The sequence below is a fragment of the Phialemonium atrogriseum genome, assembly GCF_030411735.1.
Source record: "Phialemonium atrogriseum strain 8032-3 unplaced genomic scaffold QBC33scaffold_4, whole genome shotgun sequence".
In the NCBI taxonomy this organism is placed as follows: domain Eukaryota; kingdom Fungi; phylum Ascomycota; class Sordariomycetes; order Cephalothecales; family Cephalothecaceae; genus Phialemonium; species Phialemonium atrogriseum.
This window is the reverse complement of record NW_026848141.1, coordinates 494,269-506,741: the sequence shown is the minus strand read 5'-3', so window position 1 is coordinate 506,741 and position 12,473 is coordinate 494,269. Positions and strand designations below refer to the sequence as shown.

Here is a 12,473-nt window from a genome sequence, read left to right as displayed (position 1 = left end):
TACCCAAGATAAACAAAGAGATGACCCCTTTCTATGGGGGAATTGTTCGAGATAGCTAAAGGTATCCGATGATCTAATTGTGCCCACACACCGAGTAAAGCAACCTATGATGCTGTGCGCCCTGACAAAAACGCCCGAGTACCACCAACTAAGTCCCCTGTATCTGCAAGGTGTGCTCTAGAAAGCAAGCAACTTCTGTCTCGAGTTCTCCTCCTCGATCTCGAGTTCCTTCTTCTTGCGAGGCTTCATGCGGACCACCCGTCCTCTCTTCCGCTTGTCGCCCGTCTTGGACTTCTTTTTGTTCGCCCCCTCATCGCTGTCTTCATCATCATCGTCGTCGTCGTCGTCGTCGTCGTCGTCATCCTCATCATCCTCCTCGCTTCCCAGCCAGTCCTCAATGTCCGCGAGCTCCTCGTCGCTTTCATCAAAGTCGCTGATGTACTCCACCGCACCGTCCTCCTCCTCCTCAAGCTCATCCTCCAGCTCATCCTCGTCCTCATCCTCGTCCACAATGCCCTTATCCATGTCCTTGTCGCGGACGCCCTCGCCTTCCCGCTCCAGCGCGTTGAGAACCTTCTTCCAGACGGCCTCGCTGACGTTGAGTGGCTGGTCGCCGTAGGCGCCCTGCCTGAGGCGCTCGATGAGCTCCCGCTCGATGGTCCTCTCCAGCTTGGCCGCCGCCTCGGCCTTGCGCTCCCTCGTCTCCTCGCGGCGCTTGATCTTGGGCGCCATCTTCGGCACCAACCTCTCGCCTAACCTCGCCTCCTCCGCCGCTATCCTGCGCGTGCGGATCGCGACCTGCGTGAGCCTCGTGAGACGTTGTTTACCTGATGATCAACGTGTTAGAGCAATTCCTGCTTGGCTATCTCCGATTAGGAGTGGGGAGGGAGGCTAACATTTATGAGTTAAGAACTTGGGCCAGTAGATGAGGCGTTCGTCGATTTGGGCGAGGGCCTTTTGGTAATTGTTCGATAGCTTGATCTTCTCCCATAACTTCGACGGCATATGTGCTCGCTCAATGGTCTTCATATAGAGATAAAGAGTGCCCCTGGAATCAGAAGCAAGTCAGCCACTTACTCGGGGACAGAAACGTCAACCTGTCGTAGAAGCAGGACGTAAGACTTACTTTGTCGGATGAGCCCGCACCGTCGCGTACCTGCTGTTCGCAAGTGGGCATGACTGCCGGTTGCAGTATCCTGTGACATTGTACTCGTTTCTGCAAAAGTTTTGGGCTTTCGTAGTCCTGTGAAGCAAACGGTTAGGTCCAAGTCGCCCGTCGAATCAAGTTCCCAGACGTCAAGCTTACTTCAATTTGAAGGCGCAGAACTGCTGGTTTATGATCTGCCACACAATTTCGTCGGAAGCCATCGTTGCGGTTGCTGTTGCTCCTCGAAGGGAGGCTGGGCTTAACTTTCTTGGTGTACTGCTCGAGGGGCCTGAGTTCGCCGTTCAAAAATTTCTGCGGAGACTGCATAAAAATTGGCAAGACCCTGACCGCCTTTCAACAAGCTCCATATTGCAATCATATGAGTGGAGGAAGGAGCTTTTAGTGCGTGGTCTGTGCGTATTTTTCACCTCGGTGTACGAATATCCAACTCTAATTAGTTGCTCTATTTGCATCTCCTTTTCATATGCAACATTCACGAACCGTCCGAAGTCCACGGTGTTCAGAGAGTCAATGTTCCGTCATGTCTTGAGACAGAAGGCTTTCTCCCTGGCAGGATGGCGAACACTTGATCGATGTGCGAGGCCTGGAGCCTATGGTCTTATTAGGTGCCATGCCTCCTTAAGGCCGTCGGTCTGCAGGACACATGTCCCGTACCCATCACAACCGGCAACCTACGGCTGGCGAAGTATTACCAGCCTGTCATCCGATAGTGACACCATATATGCCCTCTCATCTGCTCAGGGAAGGGCTGGCATAGCCGTCATTAGAATATCAGGTCCTGCGTGTAGTGATGTCAGTCTGCCCCTTTATGCCTAGCAACATCGGCTCACACTTTTATAGGTATACAAGGGCCTGTGTCCCTCGAAGTCCTTCCCCAAAGCGAGGCATGCGGTAGTCAGGACTTTGTTTGAGCCCGGTGTGCCAGGAGAGCCAAACATCCTAGATTCGAGCGCCCTGGTTCTCTCTTTTCCTGCCCCTCGCACAGTCACCGGAGAGGAAATCCTCGAGCTTCATGTTCACGGCGGCCCAGCAACGGTGAAAGCCGTCCTTTCTGCCATCCAAAAGTGTTCCGCCGGCACTGCCATCCGCTATGCGGAACCGGGAGAATTCACCAAGCGGGCCTTCATGAACGACCGTCTAGACTTGGCCCAGGTCGAATCTCTCAGCGACACCCTTGCAGCGGAGACGGAAGGGCAGCGACGGGCCGCCGTCCGCGGCAGCTCCGGCACTCTGGGGAGGAACTACGAGGCCTGGCGAGAGCAGCTCCTGCTTGCTCGCGGGGAGATCGAGGCGCTGATCGACTTCTCCGAGGACCAGCACTTCGACGAGTCGCCCTCGGAGCTCCTCAGCAACGTCAAGAGGCTGGTGGAAGACATGCTCCACTCGATCCACCTGCACGAGATGGGCAGCCAGCGCAGCGAGCTCCTCCGGAACGGCATCCGCATCGCCCTCCTGGGCCCGCCCAACGTCGGCAAGAGCTCCCTGATGAACCTGATCGTCGGGCGCGAGGCGTCCATCGTCTCGCACGAGGCCGGCACCACGCGCGACATCGTCGAGGCGAGCCTCGACATCAGGGGCTACCTGTGCTCGTTCGCTGACACGGCCGGGTTCCGCACGAGGGAGGCACAGTCGCCGCCCGGCCCGGGCGGAAGAGAGAGTATCGGCGCCGTCGAGGAGGAAGGGATCCGGCGGGCCAAGCAGAAGGCGCTGGACTCGGATATCATTATCGCTCTGGCGTCGGTCGAGACCGCTAAGGACGGTCGATGCCGCATCAACTACGACGCTGAGACGCTGCGACTCGCGTCCGAGGCACAGCAGTGTCTGATCGTAGTCAACAAGCGAGATGCTGCCGCGGACGAGGAGGGGTTCAGACTCCTCGCCAAGGATTTCAAGTCGACGGCACTCGCATCCGTCCCGGGTCTCGAGGCGGCCGAGCCGCTCGCCATCTCCTGCAGGGAGGCCGACGAGGCATCGGCCGCAGTGAGGCTCAAGGATCCCGGCGGCATCCACTCGCTGATCTCTCGCCTGGCCGACTCGTTCGCCAGCATGACGGCGCTGCCCGGCGACATGCAGGACCTGCTCGGCGTGACGGAGCGGCAGAGGCAGCTCCTCGTCGAGTGCCGCCTGCACCTCGACGAGTTCATGGCCGAGGCGACCATCTCGGCCGACGGCGCGGGGGAGGAGCCCGATATCGTCCTGGCTGCCGAGCATCTGCGCCTTGCGGCAAATTGCCTCGCTAGGATCACCGGGCGAGGGGGGTCGGGGGATGTTGAGGAAGTGCTGGGGGTCATATTTGAGAAGTATTTTCACTCTCTTCTGCGTCAGGCAAACTCCAAGCTAACCATGCGATCAGGTTCTGTGTTGGGAAGTAAATTACATTGATCCCATGTCTATTCTATTCTCTATGGAATTGATGCTCTCCCGTCTACCCAGATCCAATCTATCCATCTATATGCGTCTATCCTCGTGAGAGTTATAGCAATCTTGTAAAGGAAGGAAAGGAGGACGACAAAAACTAGAGATTGCCCCCTCCGTCTATATGTCCCAAACCGTGACGAACACCCCAACCATAATACAACAACAATCGCTTGGGCCATATCCTCTGGCGGCCGAAGCCGAGAAACGGACTGGCGGATTATTGACAAAACACACTGGCGAGAAAGCCCTCCCCGGGGTGTAGCAGCGGCTCGGAGTTGCGCAATAACTGGGGAGAGGTATTGACGCCAGAAGAAGCGAGAACCGAGAAGCGCGGGATCTTAGTTCTGGTCGGCCTGGTCGTCCTCTCCATCGTCACCTTTGTCGCCCCTATTTTCTAGTCAGTTAGAGGCCTTAAGCACTTCCAGGTGGGTGTCTCACTTGTTGTAGCCAGACCGGCCGTAGTTGACGAACTTGCTGTCCTCCTCGTCATCTCCATTGCCGTCTCTGGTGTATTGTGGTTAGCATGGCGGACATGTTTCCAGCGCATAGTGGGACAGGAGAGGGCATACTTGTTGTAGCCGGAACGGCCTTGCTCAACTGGGAAGCGGGCAGTGAAAGAAGTCATGGCAGCCATTGCGGTCGGTGTTTGGTGGATGAGGGTGGAAAGCTAAATAGGCGATGATGTCTTGCTTGGAGAGACTGAAGATGCTGTTGAGAGGCTGAGAGCTGTGTGAGGCTATTGTTGGCTTGTCTGGTTAGATTGCTGGATTGATGGTGTTGAGCATCCAGGGCGAGGTTTATATAGAAGGATCAATAGGCTATCCCAGACGGCCATGACGGACCTTGCCGTATCGATGCCGCGATATGTTTTGTCATCGCCCCTCGGGATGATAAACTTCCTCTTAGACATGGCGGCACGCCTCCTTACAGGCCCCCAAGCGATGCAGGTTGGACATGACATAAGGAACCGTCTGTGGCAATAGCTTCAGCCTCGTCACAAGATGTAAGTACCCCCGGATGGCGTGGGAAGCACGGAATGGTGGTGGCCTGGCAGGTTGCATCCGTCCCAGGCACCGGCATGCACGATGAAATTCCCTGTGTGTTGCTGGAAGGACCCCTGGTTGCTGATGACATGTATGCACATACATACGCGTTCCCCCAACTCACGAGAACAGCCCTGCCACCTGAGGTTGTGGGCTGCCCATTTGGCCGAGGTGATGATCAATGGGTCCGGTCTAGTGGGATTCCGGGGGCGAAGGGCCCGGATGCTGATTATCTGGAATTCACGGCCACTCATAGGGCTGCATGGCTGCATTAGGCGACGTCACTCTCGCTTCTTGCTGACTACTTCCCACAGCATGTCAACCATATCAGAAGAAGCAGGTCAACAAATCTGACCAAAGACACGGGGCCCTGCCCTGTTTTATCTCACCTTCCTACCCGGCGAGAAGAGTCACCGGCTCCATGGCACAGGCGCAGCCACAGGTCTCTAACTGGTTCAAAGTCCCTTGCCATGACTCTCTCAACACCAATGCCGTGAAGAGTACCATCCCGGCGTCTCCCGGCAACAACGACAGGTCAGATCTCACGTACGCGGCATGGTCGACTCGAGGCTAGTACCGCGTCTTCGGGAGGCGACAGCTCAACCGTCCCATCCCTCTTGCATGGCGCCGGCAGTGTCGGTGTCACAATCTGTACTACCATCCATTACCTACCCTACACCGTTATTTACGGGCGGCATATGCCGGGCCAGCCAGTAGGGAATAGGCCACGTTCCCTGGACGCTGGTTTGACTGTTAGTCATTGATTGCTGTTTCCATGTATTTCTATGGCCATCTCAGTCTCCAACATTTCATACTGGCTTGCCATACACAATCCGTAGCAAATAATCACATCTATAGGTATCTACCGAGGTATGTACTGTATTGTATTGTATTGTATTGTACTGTACATACCCTGACCATGAGGAACTCCCGCGGGCCGCCCCATTGTTTCAGGGCGGTACCAGCCTACCGGCTCTCACCATTCCATCCTACCTGCCTATTTATAGCAGTAAGAGCCAGACCAGCCACAACCCCTAGCCACTGCCACGAAGTACGAGGGTACCTACCTTGATAGCTGTAGATTGGGGATGACACTTGCTTCCTCAACTGGCAACTAATCCCGAGTCCGCATTCCAAGGCAAAGGCTGTGCTGCCTAACGGCCATCAAGGCCACAATGGCCATGTCGCGTCTGTAAGCTTAATAATATAGTCGTCTCGTATCTGTATGGCCTTATGGGGGAGCAGAGGCTAAGCAAAAGAACAAACTAGACCTCTCTCACCTTCCGAACCTCCGGACACTCGTTCCCCGCCCCGCCTCCCCTTCCTCGCTCCGTGTCCCGCCGCCCGCCGATTGGCAACGTGAACCCTCCGACCTACCTCCGCCCCCACTCCCCGCGGCGGAGGCTGTGCTAGTCGGGTTTTGCATCCCCGGCCTTAGTAAGAGGTGCCTCCCCATCGCTTCTTTTTCTGAAGCTCCGCCTCAGACTATTCACGCCTCTGGTGATGCTTACCAAATGCAAATGGTCAATGTCAATACGAGCTCGAGTGGTTCGGTTTGACTGTTGACTCCCGAGCCTGTTTTCCACCCCGGGGGGCAGCCGCTAAACACCATCTTGCGTGCCGATAGACCGGTCGCTGGCCAGTCGGCGGATCGGACGCAGGTGCCCGCTTTCGTATACGTTTCCGCCGCTTAATGCAAGCCACGCCGTTTTCCTTTGAATGGCGGAATGCCGTGGCTTCCAGCACTGCCCTCGACCTGGATTTCGTGTCATCAAGGAGTGGTTAGAGATGCGGTCGCTTATTGCCAATACTTGAATGCCGAAGGGATAGTAATCACGGAAATGATCTCAAACCAAGGCGAAGATCATGAGGTTCTTTCGTCCGAGGCTTCATCAGCAAAACGGCATTCTTTAGCCTCACTACTATCATAGACCATCCATCTTATTCATCAAGTCTCATGACTTGGTCATATGAATTGGCCACCATATCGAGACCGATGACTCGCCCCTGAACAGTGTCTAGAGCAGCCATGTCCCTAGTAAAGTTGGCAGGCTCTAAAAGAGCGATGTACTAATTCTACATCGCAAGGAACTAGGTGCAGATGGCTTGTTTGCTAGGGTAGGAACCTGATCAGTTGAAGACCATCGACCTAGTTGACTAGGCCAGACTCCTGGGATCATGACCCAGCTCACTAATCATGGTACTCTACCTCTTGTAGGAATTCAGAGAGTATGTGTCTGGGTCCTCGCCTCGTGGCATCACTACTGGCAGGCGGCCCCGTTTCGAGAGAATGTCATTCGCCGTCCAGGCCATCCGAGTGATACTCGAACGATCGAGGTAACGGCGCATCACCTCCCATCTCGTCCTCATCCGCAAGCACACCCGCCTTGGCCGCAACAGCCTCCACCGGGAGCGGCATCCTCCTCAGCAGCGCAGTCATCAACTCCGCCCACTCCCACGGCCTCTCCCTCCCGCCAGGCAAGCCATTGAAGTACTCCCAGCCCATGACCCCCCCGAACCCCGGATACCTGTCCGCCAGCGCGGGAATGACCGAGGCCAGGACATCCCACGGCACGTAGCCAGAGCCGTTCTCCGGGTTAGTCACGACCCCAACGACGACCTTGCGCGCAGGCCATCCCATAGCCATCAGCGCCCCGTACATGAGCGTATTACTGCAATCGCCCCACCCGCAATAGAACTGCGCATTATACCAGGCAATCTCCCGCCCGCGCAGCGCCTCCAGCGCCCCATACGCGAAACCGCTGAGGTTCCTCGCGGGCGTGACCAGCGCCGCCGCCACGGGCGCCAGGGTGATGATGAAGGCGGGACCAAAGTCCGCCCGCAGGCGGTCGATCAGGCGCACGATGCCGCCCAGCGACATGGGCTCCTCGACGTCGAGGTCGAGGCCGTCGAGGCGGCGCGCCCGCACCAGGTCGCGCACGGGCGCGTAGTAGGCCTCGAAGACGGCCCGGTCGCCGTCCAGGCGAGCGTACGTCCCCGGCGCGGCGCCGCCCAGCATGCCCAGGACCTTGACGCCCGAGGCCTGGAGGACGCGCAGCTCGGCCCAGAGGGTGGTGAAGCGCGGGTGCGAGGGCGGGTGGTCGTTGAGCGTCAGGGCCGCCGGGTCTTGGTTGATGTGGATGGCTGCGAGGATCAGGTGGGTCAGGCCGATCCCCGGCTCGGTGAGCAGGGGGAGGACGCTGATGGGCTTGCCCGAAGGGTCATGGTGGGTTTGGTAATACGTGATGATGCGGGGCGTTGGTGGGAGGGGCGGCATGGCGGACGGAGGGTGAGCCGGGGCCGCGTGAACTGCCCAAATGAGTGACAGGTGATTAGAGCGAGAGACTTGGTTTTGCAGAATTCAATTCCATTCCTGGGGAGGTTGCAGTTCAACTTGTGAGGAGTGGTGGAAGTTCGCTTGAAAGCACTAATTGCGGGACAGGTGGCTGATGCGGGATAGTGCTGGTGCCAGCTGGCCTTCATTGCAGTCTGGTAACCCCTGAGGCCATATACTCGGTAGACTCCACGATCTTGAACCAATGCCGATGCCCACAATCAGCACACGGTTCTAAATTATCACCATGAGATCTAATCCTTAGGCAGAGTAAGTGCTCGCCTTGTTCTTGATGGGGAAAAGGAGGCTATAAAAGCCTTTAACACGCTGCATCTTTGGTCCTGGTGTCTCAACTCGCTGGGTGGAATAACATTGTCACTTCTGAGAATAGGAACAAACAACTGTTATACGTCCAGATAATAGGCTCGATAAGCGATTTGAGCAAGCAGGCTGTTAATAAAGATGTCTATTAAGGTGTCATTTTCCCCCACGAAGCAGAGCTGGCTAAAAGTATAATCTGTAGAACTATTTAGGATATTACAAGAAGATCAGGGTCATCGCAGACAACTCAACAGCCTATCCCATTCCAGCCGTACAAGACAAAAGGAATACCCAGAGAGAACAGAATCAAAGAAAGAGGAGGGAAATAAAAATCCAAGAAAAGCCCAAGAGGCCACATCCAACCCCTAGACAGTCATCCCATACACCCTCGACGGCGACGCAGTCTTCTTCTCCCTGACAGGGGTGCTGATCAGGAACCCATCCTTGTCATAGAGCCCCAAGCTATCCTGGCTCGGCGGGCGATCAAACCTCACCGGCGCCAGCTTCTCGAAGCTAAGCACCGAGTTCTCCCTCGTCGGAGTCCCCCTGTTATTCCCGTCACTCCCCTCCCTAAGCCCCCCCCCGGTCCACTGCTGCGACCTCCCCCCCTCATACCCGCGCACCAGCTGCTGCGTTCTCCTCCTGCCACTACTCCCCTCCCCTCCGGTCTCACCCCGCCCACCAACCCCCCTCCTCCCCTCCCCGGCACCGGCACTCCTCCCCACCTGCCCCTGCCCCTGTCCGGCCTTCCTCACCCGCGCATCCAGCGACAGATAATTCCACGTCCCAGTCCCGCGCCTCATCGACCCGGCCCCGACCCCGGCCCCGACCGCGCCACCCTTCAACATCGGGCCCCCGCCCTCCCCGACAACAGACCCCCGAATTCCCGCGCCGCCGCCGGCGGTCGTGGTGGTGCTATAGACCGAACCCGTCCGCGCGCTATACCCGCTGGCCGTGCTGTTCATGCGCCGCAGCTGCGCGATCGTAGCCGCCAGCCCGAAGGGCCCGCTGTCGTAGCTGCTCGCGCTGCAGCTGCTGTCCCTGCTGCTGTCCCTGATGCTACTACTGCCGCCGCCGCGGCCGCCCTCGCCCTCGCCGACGGCGGTGGCGGCGGTGATGGTAGCGGTGGTTGTGCTGGTCGGGATCCCGCGCGCGCTGTCCACCGAGAGGGAGCGCTGCATGCGGGTCTGCGTCCCAGGGAGAGCCGCGGCGCTGCGGCGCGAGCTGCTGCTGCCGCTGATGGAGCCGACGGAGCCGCGGTGTTGCAGCTGCAGCTGCTGCACCTTCTGCTGGAGGAGGAGGCTGGACCGGCGCCGTGCGGCTGCGGCGGCGGCCGCCAGGCTCGGGGTCGAAGCGTTATCGTTGTTGTTGCTGTTGTTGACCCCCTCTTTGCCGCCTGCTACGGCTTGCGAGCGGCGGCGGGTTGGCGAGTCGCCGGCGCCAACATTGCGGCGGGAGCTCGAGCGGCTGGGCAGGCGGGGCGGGCGAGAATCCCGGGTGGGGGATGTCGATAATGGCGATGGTGATGGTGATGATGCGGGACCCGCCACGGCAACGGTTGCGGACCGCGCCGCGAAGACGACTGGCATGTGTGGCAGGGGCGGGATGTCCTGCTTGTGGCCAAACAGGCTGTTGTTGCGCCCGAGGGTCGGCGAGCTGGCCTGCGGTCTCAGGATCCGCGACGGCGACACGAGCCTGTTGTTCGGCGAGCCCTCCTCGATGTGGCTGCTGAGGAAGGTCAGGTCGGAGATGGCCGGCGACAGCATGCTCGCGGCGCTGGGGCTGGTGACGATGAATGAGGGCCGCTCCGTCGACGGGATCGAGCGGTGGACGACCGTCACGGGCTTGGGGAGCATGATCACGGACTCTCGGTGCTGCTGGCGACCTTGCCTCACTGGCGTGTTCGATAGGTACGGGTGCGAGGCCCTCGCGCTGGCGACCGAGTTGGAAGTCGTGGAGTCTACTAGTCGGAGAGTATGCATGGGAGAGGTGGACGACCTTGTGGTTTTCCCCCCCATCGACGATCCCGGATCTTGGTAAGAAAGCTTGTCGACTCCTTGCAGTAGAGGTTGAGAGCCGCGATGGCCTGTATTTGGCCTCGCTGAAGATGGTGAAAAGAAGGGGTCGCCGATCGAGCCTGGGTTGGGCATTGTAGCCCCCCTTCCGCCCGCAAGAACATCACGGTTCAAGGTCGACGTATCTCTCGCCGCCTCTTGGCCCTCGTCCTCGCTGTACAGCGTCGACAAGGCCGATGAGACGGAGCTACAGGGGGATTGGGCCTGGGGTCTTTGCCTCTCGAGCTCACGCGCGCTCGTAACTTTGTTCGGACTCGTCAAACCATTAGGAGGGCCGGGGGTAGGGCTCGGCTGAACGAAGACAAGGCTGTCCGTCTCCGAGGTGACTGACGATTCCGAGAGCTTCCGCTGGTGCGCGGCCGATACGGATCGGCTGGGTCCTGACTTGGTAGGGCTTGGCGTTCGTGAGTTGGAACGTGACTGGCACAAGGTTGACCCGTCTGTAGCAGCCTCACTCCTTGCAATGAGGGTCTCTCTGCTGGTTCCGGCTGTCTTGGAAATCCCTGCCAGCGCGCGTGTCTGTAGTCTCTTATCTGTAGACTTTAGGATCTCGGTGAGAGTCGAACCAGTCGAATCCTGTCGTGTCCGGGCTTTCTGCGGACTTAATATCCGGGGCCCAGCTGGGGTGGCGTTGGGTCTCTGTCCCCGGGCGTCCTCTGGTGCATAGTACGACCTCGTTGGGCCTTGATCAACTGGCTGCCGGCTACCTGCAGTAACCACCGGCCCCGGGGGCTCTGGCAGTCTCCTGGGCGGCATTTGCTGGACGAGCCCCGGTCCCATGGCCAAGTCCTCCCGCTGCTGGAGTTCCTTCTCATGTGGCTGATTTGAGCCATTCAATTTCGGCAGTGTTGGTACCCTATTCTTCAATGGCCATGAGTCACGGAGGGACCGTCGCTTCGGCTCCGTCTGCTGAGCCACCCTCGGGCCGTGGAGCACATCCTCGTCTATCCAAGACGCCTTTCTCGTCCGCGAACCGCTTTTGCGTCCAGGTTGCGGGTTTCCGTAAAATATCAGGCTGGGCTGGCGGAAGGCCGGGGGAACGGCTGGCAGTGACATGGGGCGGAAAGGCGAGACCTCTCTCGTCGTGAAACTTGGTGGCCAGCTCTTTTTGTATAGCTTCCGGCGATGGACGCGCGTGCCCGTCGTGCTCGTATCCGTATCATCCTCCAAATCGAAGTCTTGCCCCTGCCGAGCAGCGCGCCGGCGAGAAAGCCAGATGCAGAAGTATGCGAGACCGGCGAACATGACTGCCGAGCCCACAAGAACGATGGCGACAATCGCCCCTGTTGAGAGCGGTCGACCATTTCCTTGATTCCCCGTACGAGACGAGTCCCTATCCGCCATATTGTCCTGGTCGGCCATGCTGGTTAGAGTTTCCACCTCGGTGATGGTTCGATCTGGTCGTCCATAACCTATTCCGGTCTAAGACGCGAGAAGGATGTGTGGGAGAGAACATCGGAGGGTAAACATAACAACAGCGAAATCCCCGGGGGGGGAGGGGCGGGAGCGAAGGAATGAGAATGAGCCGGACTTGAGGAATGAGGAATGGCGCAACTCCATGTCAAGTTGTGGTGGATGATGCGGCCTGGAATGTATCCCTGCGCACAACTATTCGCAAATCCCATTCCTCGGTGAGACAGGCTGCGTTTACGCATGATCTCTCCGCCCAATTTGACTCAGACAATAGCAAGGGAATCGGCGGAGATAGGCCCCTCCCTGAGTGAAGAAAATAGATAACGGTCAAAGTCGGACTACACGGGCGGAATGGAGCTGACGATGGAGAAAAAGAGGTATCATTATCACGCAATGTGCCCGAACGGCGTCCAATTCATTGTACGGTGACTGGCCAGCACGGTATAACACCGTGTCATCTCCACGACGGGATGCAATCAATGCATCGCCAAAATACCTCGTCCGGCGGAGCAAATCTTGCGCGTGCAGTCCATCTTCCCTCCTAGAATGCCCCAGGGTTGGTGCTCCGATGCCATGCCACGCCCTCTTCCTCCACTAGGCAAACCAATGAAGCAATGCGTCGAACAATGCCCCTGTCCCTTAAATGACAAGTCCCCAGAATGCATGAAATGAAAAACGAAAATAGGAAAACAAAAGGCCGA

At 58.1% G+C, this 12,473-nt stretch overlaps 5 protein-coding genes across 5 annotated transcripts; 1 reads left to right on the top strand and 4 right to left on the bottom strand.

Annotated features, from left to right (window-relative positions):
* Position 1: 1 nt before the first annotated feature.
* On the bottom strand, positions 2-1,463 carry QBC33DRAFT_266344 (ribosomal L28e protein family-domain-containing protein). The gene is made up of 4 exons (XM_060423143.1): positions 1,307-1,463; positions 1,127-1,243; positions 897-1,048; positions 2-827 (listed from the first exon to the last, which is right to left on the bottom strand). The coding sequence occupies exons 1-4, from the start codon at positions 1,366-1,368 to the stop codon at positions 178-180; spliced, it is 981 nt and encodes a 326-aa protein (XP_060286634.1). The 5' UTR covers positions 1,369-1,463; the 3' UTR covers positions 2-177.
* Positions 1,464-1,678: 215 nt separating this feature from the next.
* Positions 1,679-3,540, top strand: QBC33DRAFT_576130 (P-loop containing nucleoside triphosphate hydrolase protein; the record flags this gene model as incomplete). The annotated part of the gene is made up of 3 exons (XM_060430884.1): positions 1,679-1,960; positions 2,009-3,468; positions 3,522-3,540. 3 exons carry the CDS (start codon positions 1,679-1,681, stop codon positions 3,538-3,540), a joined length of 1,761 nt encoding a protein of 586 aa, XP_060286633.1.
* A 384-nt stretch (positions 3,541-3,924) lies between these two features.
* On the bottom strand, positions 3,925-4,220 carry QBC33DRAFT_555903 (uncharacterized protein; the record flags this gene model as incomplete). Its single annotated transcript, XM_060429680.1, has 3 exons — positions 3,925-3,973; positions 4,025-4,090; positions 4,156-4,220. The coding sequence occupies 3 exons, from the start codon at positions 4,218-4,220 to the stop codon at positions 3,925-3,927; spliced, it is 180 nt and encodes a 59-aa protein (XP_060286632.1).
* A 2,521-nt stretch (positions 4,221-6,741) lies between these two features.
* QBC33DRAFT_266288 (chitinase) lies at positions 6,742-8,388 on the bottom strand. Its single transcript, XM_060423142.1, has one exon. It carries the CDS (start codon positions 7,904-7,906, stop codon positions 6,923-6,925), a length of 984 nt encoding a protein of 327 aa, XP_060286631.1. The 5' UTR covers positions 7,907-8,388; the 3' UTR covers positions 6,742-6,922.
* Positions 8,389-8,413: 25 nt separating this feature from the next.
* QBC33DRAFT_600594 (uncharacterized protein) lies at positions 8,414-12,137 on the bottom strand. Its single transcript, XM_060432085.1, has one exon. The coding sequence runs from the start codon at positions 11,719-11,721 to the stop codon at positions 8,650-8,652; it is 3,072 nt and encodes a 1,023-aa protein (XP_060286630.1). The 5' UTR covers positions 11,722-12,137; the 3' UTR covers positions 8,414-8,649.
* Positions 12,138-12,473: the final 336 nt, after the last annotated feature.